Genomic DNA, 6,792 nt, shown 5'->3' with positions numbered 1-6,792 from the left:
ACCCTCGGCAGGAGCACCGCCGCACTCCCAAGCGGCGCACTGTAGCAGTGTGCCACCGGGCCGGCCCTCTACTCTAATTTTTAAAAATCATTATTACTTCTTTATCCTTTAGAAGTCCTTTTCATTTTCTTGACTCAAAGTATAGAAACTGGAATTTGATGCACCCCCAAATTTATGTTTTCTCCATCTTGAAATCTCACCCTACATTCAAATGCCTACTCCTTTTTAAAGATAAGGACTCTTTCCTTCCTTTCATTAACTACTTTCTTTACCGGAACACTAATAGTTTCTCGCCTTGGTTTACAGGGGAAAGGAGATATCCTTTTATTTTTTTTTCTGTATCCTAAAACTTCCCCAACTTTTATCTTTTAGTGCTCATGTGGTTTCATTGACTCTCTTTGGTTACCTGGTACTGAAGGTAGCTGTGCCTGTTCTGTTTCACTTGCCTCGGTCCATTCCCTCCTTGGTTCCTTGCTGTGGATTCTGTCTCCTTTGTGCTGAAACCATCTCCCCAAGTTGACCATGACTGTCTGTTGGCTGCAGCCAGTGGCCTTTGCTCTGCCTCATTGGGATGCAGTTGACCAGTCCTCTTTCTAAAACATGCTACTTCTACATTGCCCCCTAACTTGACCTTTAAGTTGCTGTAGTCCCTCGATTCTCCTCTCTGTGTTCTCTCCTCTCATTTACATGTGGTTGCTTTTTTGATTACTACCTCTTAACAAACACAGCTCTCTGGCCTTTTTATCCTCATGCTTCCCCTGCATGAATCTCAAACACATTCATGATTTTAACCATTCAAAAGTAAGGAGGGTACTTCCAAAAATTTGTGGAAAAATAGAATTAAAAGAAAATACAAATCTTTCCAAGAACTTTTTGAAGTGTGTGCTATCTCTGATTTTTTTTTTGTGAGCAACCAACCTGAGTTTTCAACAGTTTGCTGCATTTCCCTCAATATTCATTTAGCATCTTAAACCCAATATGTAGAAACCTAAATGGTCATATTCTCATGTAAGCAAAATCTTTCTGTTGATTATCATATTTAAAGAAATGGCATCACTATTGTTGAAGTCACATTATCTGTCTTGAATTCATCTGTGCCTTTTTGCTGCGTGTTCCCAAAATTTAGCAGATTAGAACAACAACCATTTTATTATATTTTACATTTTTGGGCTCAGGACTCAGGAATTTGGCCAGGGCTATATCAGGTGATTCTTTTGCACTCATGATACTTACTGAAGTCACTCAGTGGATTTCAGCATTATTCATGCATTCAGTGTCCTGGCAGGGATGTCTGGGAAGCTGGGCTCAGTGGGACCTGTCAACCAGAGCACCTAAAGGTGGTCTGTCTCGCACTGTAGTCTGAGGGTAGTCGCACTTCTCACCTGTTGTCTCAGTGTCCCAAAGAACATGCTCTGAGAAGCAGGAAGAAGAAACTGCCAGTGTTGTCGGGCCTGGGCTTAGACACTAGCACACCCTCCCTTCTGTGGTCTTCCCCTGAACAAAGCAGGCACAGAGCTGACCAGATTCAAGGAATCCCAGACCCACTGCTCGGTGGGAGGGATGTCAGAGTCTGTGGCCATCTCTAATTTGCCGTGCTTTCCTTTACCCACGTTTATTGTGTGTTGTGTTTGCCTGTTTCCTCACGTTGACACCACCAAAGTCACAGCTTCATTTATTTGTCTTCCAAACAGTTGCTGTGGCTTCATGTGAACTTATCCACTTCTGTACTCTGCCCATTTCCTATGTGCACTATTGTGAGAACAATTAATATTTCTTCTAATGTTAACATACTAGGTGTTTTATAACAGAACACCTGAGACTGGGTAATTTATAAAGAAGAGAGGTTTATTTTGCTTACAATTCTGGGACAGCTGCATCTGGCATGGGCCTCAGGCTGCTTCTGCTCATGGTGGAAAGTGGCAGGCAGCCGGTGGGTACAAGCAGATCACATGGCGAGAGGAAGCAAGAGAGAGAGAGAGAGAGGAGGTGCCAGGGTCTTTTAAACAACCAGCTCTCGTGGGAACTAATAGAGCGAGAACTCACTCATTAATCCCTCCTCCCACAGGGAGAGCATTAATCCATTCATGAGGGATCCGCCCCCATGACTCAAACAGCTCTCAACACTGCCACATTGGAGATCAGATTTCTACATGAGTTCTGGGGGGGACGACACAGCCAAATTCTATCACTGTGGTAGCTTATTACCTAAAAATAAAGACTTCACACCTTAGTACAGTTTGTCTTCCAAATCTTCACTCTGTGTACTCTCTGAGCTTTTCCTGCTATTCCCTTGCATATTTCCTGGGGTCAGATATGGCAAACCTTTCCCAAAACATGTCACATACACCTTTCTCTCGTGCCTGCAATGTGCCTTTTCATCTTCTTCCCTTAACTACCACAGCACTCTGGCTTCTTTTTAAGGGTTTCTAACAGCTTGGATGATAGTTATTTTACAGGCCTATCTTACTGTCAAGCTTTTTAATCTTTTAAATTGTTCACAATCTTTAAAGTTGCCCAGCTCCAAGCATAGTACTTTTATTTCCCCCAGTAGGTGCTCAATATGGATTTTATTTGTTTCACACTTTATCTCTAGTCAGAAAGTTTGCACCTGTAAATTCAAGGGGTTAAATTTACCAAATATGGACTAATTTTCAGAGTCAGGTAGCATAACATGAATCACGTTATTGGTAAAAGGCAATAGTTGTGGCCTTACTAAATAGGTCTTTTAGATGTTAAAAAGAGATGGACAGGGATTTGTAGGGTTTCCACATATAGATCTATGTTTGTGAATGCAGTGAGGACCAACTTCCGAGGGAAAACCAGTTGATAATCACAGCCGTGAATCTGTGTTCCTTAGGAGTGACTGTGATGACTCAATGGAGCTTAAGCTTAAGCTCAGCCATTTCTCATTTTATAATAAATGGGTTATCTCGTAAAATTATTGGGAGAAAGAGAGGTCTGTATTGAAATGTACATACTTACATAGAGTTTGAAATGTCACTTAGAAAAAGATGTGTTTGTCTACACTCTCTAAGCTCCTTTTTGTCTCCACAAAGTATAACCTTAAAGTTACTCAAGGGGCTTTACCAGAAGACCCTCCCACCGGAACACCTGAGCTCACTTTCATCAGTGGTTCTCTTTTGTATGTTTTAGGCGCCTTCCACACATGCAGAGAAGACGAGCTTCTGGTTAGAAGACGCACACCCGGAGTCTAAGGCCCCTTGCCCACCATGAGGGGAACCTGCGTCATCGCGTGGCTGTTCTCAAGCCTGGGGCTATGGAGACTCACCCACTCAGAGGCATGGGACGATTCTCAGTGCCAGAGAGCTGAGCACCCAGTCATCTCCTATAAAGGTAAGGAACAAGGTGCTCTGATTGCAAAGCCACCGTGTGAATGAGCATTCTATCCTTAGTGATAGCGGGTAATAGAGAAGCCATTGCTCCATTATTCTGTGATTCTTCTCTTAGATGTTGTTTAAAATAAAGGCAAAACCCAAAATTCTCCATCATCTGAATTTCATATCTAGAAACTGATAACTCCCTCAAGAAAGATCCAAGATAGAGGTTACCATGGGTAGAAAATCCCATTGTTGAGGCCACCTTTAGTTAACAGGTGCTGCAAGCGTCTTAGGTATTTGTGCCCGGGGCTAAAAATGTAACCTACAAAAATAATGATAAAACCGAGTAAAACAAAAAATTCTTCACNGCCCCCATGACTCAAACAGCTCTCAACACTGCCACATTGGAGATCAGATTTCTACATGAGTTCTGGGGGGGACGACACAGCCAAATTCTATCACTGTGGTAGCTTATTACCTAAAAATAAAGACCTCACACCTTAGTACAGTTTGTCTTCCAAATCTTCACTCTGTTTACTCTCTGAGCTTTTCCTGCTATTCCCTTGCATATTTCCTGGGGTCAGATATGGCAAACCTTTCCCAAAACATGTCACATACGCCTTTCTCTCGTGCCTGCAATGTGCCTTTTCATCTTCTTCCCTTGTGATAGAGATTTCCTTCCAGAAATCTCCACCTGTTGAAAGCCTCTTTATCCTTCAGCCTTAAACTCAGATATGCACTGCCCCTGGGCCCATCCGTGATCTTTTTAAGTAGCAGTCATCTTCTCCCTTAACTACCACAGCACTCTGGCTTCTTTTTAAGGGTTTCTAACAGCTTGGATGGTAGTTATTTTACAGGCCTGTCTTACTGTCAAGCTTTTTAATCTTTTAAATTGTTCACAATCTTTAAAGTTGCTCAGCTCCAAGCATAGTACTTTTATTTCCCCCAGTAGGTGCTCAATATAGATTTTATTTGTTTCACACTTTATCTCTAGTCAGAAAGTTTGCACCTGTAAATTCAAGGGGTTAAATTTACCAAATATGGACTATTTTTCAGAGTCAGGTAGCATAACATGAATCACGTTATTGGTAAAAGGCAATAGTTGTGGCCTTACTAAATAGGTCTTTTAGATGTTAAAAAGAGATGGACAGGGATTTGTAGGGTTTCCACATATAGATCTATGTTCGTGAATGCAGTGAGGACCAACTTCCGAGGGAAAACCAGTCGATAATCACAGCCGTGAATCTGTGTTCCTTAGGAGTGACTGTGATGACTCAGTGGAGCTTAAGCTCAGCCATTTCTCCTTTTATAATAAATGGGTTATCTCGTAAAATTATTGGGAGAAAGAGAGGTCTGTATTGAAACGTACATACTTACATAGAGTTTGAAATGTCACTTAGAAAAAGATGTGTTTGTCTACACTCTCTAAGCTCCTTTTTGTCTCCACAAAGTATAACCTTAAAGTTACTCAAGGGGCTTTACCAGAAGACCCTCCCACCGGAACACCTGAGCTCACTTTCATCAGTGGTTCTCTTTTGTATGTTTTAGGCGCCTTCCACACATGCAGAGAAGACGAGCTTCTGGTTAGAAGACGCACACCCGGAGTCTAAGGCCCCTTGCCCACCATGAGGGGAACCTGCGTCATCGCGTGGCTGTTCTCAAGCCTGGGGCTATGGAGACTCACCCACTCAGAGGCATGGGACGATTCTCAGTGCCAGAGAGCTGAGCACCCAGTCATCTCCTATAAAGGTAAGGAACAAGGTGCTCTGATTGCAAAGCCACCGTGTGAATGAGCATTCTATCCTTAGTGATAGCAGGTAATAGAGAAGCCATTGCTCCATTATTCTGTGATTCTTCTCTTAGATGTTGTTTAAAATAAAGGCAAAACCCAAAATTCTCCATCATGTGAATTTCATATCTAGAAACTGATAACTCCCTCAAGAAAGATCCAAGACAGAGGTTACCATGGGTAGAAAATCCCATTGTTGAGGCCACCTTTAGTTAACAGGTGCTGCAAGCGTCTTAGGTATTTGTGCCCAGGGCTAAAAATGTAACCTACAAAAATAATGATAAAACCGAGTAAAACAAAAAATTCTTCACTTTAGCATCTCCCAACAAAGCCTAGTCTTAGCACAAAACTTATCCCTTTTCTCTATGAAGAATTGGCTTAATGTCTCAAGTTTCTCCACAGATCTATAGGATTAATGGATTAATCTTGTTTATTCATCACAGTTTACTTAGGGTGTTTGAGGCATCCAGGGTGGAAAAAAATTAGTTTTTGTCTATCAATCTAAATATGATTTATCACACATTGTATTTTAGTAATTCATGCAACAGATAGCTTTATATTTTGTTATTTTTTTAAGCCTTGTGTCATGAAAAGTTCTTATAGAAAAATAGAAAGAATCGCCTAAGAAACACCCAGCCCCACATTTGTCAATCTGTGGCCCATCTTTTTTCCATTCTAATCCCCACCCACACTCCATTCCCTGCCCACCAAAATACTTTGAAGCAAATTCAAGCAATTATGTAATTTTATTGGTAATATTTCAGTTTATAACTCTAAAAGATATGGAATTCACAACACAGTGATCACACTGAAATGAAGAAACAAACAACCCCAAACAAAAAACAATTTTATAAAATTATCAACCATCCTGTATTGACAGATTGTTGATGGTCTCATGAATACCTGCGTATTTTTTTATTAACAATTGGATTCAATCAGTATCTAGATGAAGTTCATATACTATATTTGGTTCATATTTTTCTTGAGTCTCTTTTAATCTTTTCTGTTTATTTATTTATTTATTTTTGTTCCCCTTGCAAATTAATTTTTGAAGAGACTGAGTTTCCTGAAGTCCAGATTTTGCTGATTTCATTCTGTTTGTCTTGTTTAAATGTTCCTTTGTCCGAAATATCTCTGTAAACTTGTAGTAAGATCACGACACCTGATTAGATTCAGGTTTAAATATTTTGTGTTGCCTGTGTTCGGTGGTTCTGTGTACCTCCACGGGGTACCAGAGGATGTCTAGTTGTGAATTAGCAGTCATTAAGGATCAGTGTCTTGATCTACCAATTCATTCAGGGGTGTAAAACTGGGATTTTCCAATTTTATTATTGTTTCTTCATTTGATGGTCAGAATAATTCTATATGAAATAAGTTTCCCTCATCAACTATTTGAGTATCCTGAAGGTACAGCTCACATGGGAAAGGCAGAATAAATGCTCCCCCCACCCCTACTTCTGCCTACCAGTTTTTTTTTTCCTTTAAAAGACCAGCCTTTGGCTCACTTGGGAGAGTGTGGTGCAGATAAGACCAAAGCCATGGGTTTAGATCCCTATACAGGGATGGCCGGTTAGCTCACTTGGGAGAGCGTGGTGCTGCCGACACCAAGTCAAGAGTTAAGATCCCCTTACCAGTCATCTTTAAAAAAAAAGAAAAAAAAAAAAA

General features: G+C 40.8%; 1 protein-coding gene across 1 annotated transcript in view; it reads left to right on the top strand.

The window, feature by feature from the left end:
- Positions 1-4,891: 4,891 nt before the first annotated feature.
- LOC103598447 (semaphorin-5A-like) overlaps positions 4,892-6,792 on the top strand; it is a gene marked incomplete at its 3' end in the record, with an annotated part of 69,342 nt that continues 67,441 nt past the window's right edge. The window contains exon 1 of the mRNA XM_008582437.1: positions 4,892-5,087. Within this exon, the coding sequence (XP_008580659.1) occupies positions 4,964-5,087 (124 nt within the window). The remainder of the gene's footprint in view (positions 5,088-6,792) is intronic.

Source organism: Galeopterus variegatus, unplaced genomic scaffold, assembly GCF_000696425.1.
Source record: "Galeopterus variegatus unplaced genomic scaffold, G_variegatus-3.0.2 Scaffold2612, whole genome shotgun sequence".
Taxonomy (NCBI): Eukaryota; Metazoa; Chordata; class Mammalia; order Dermoptera; family Cynocephalidae; genus Galeopterus; species Galeopterus variegatus.
The sequence above is the reverse complement of the archived record's forward strand: the minus strand, read 5'-3'. Positions and strand labels throughout refer to the sequence as shown.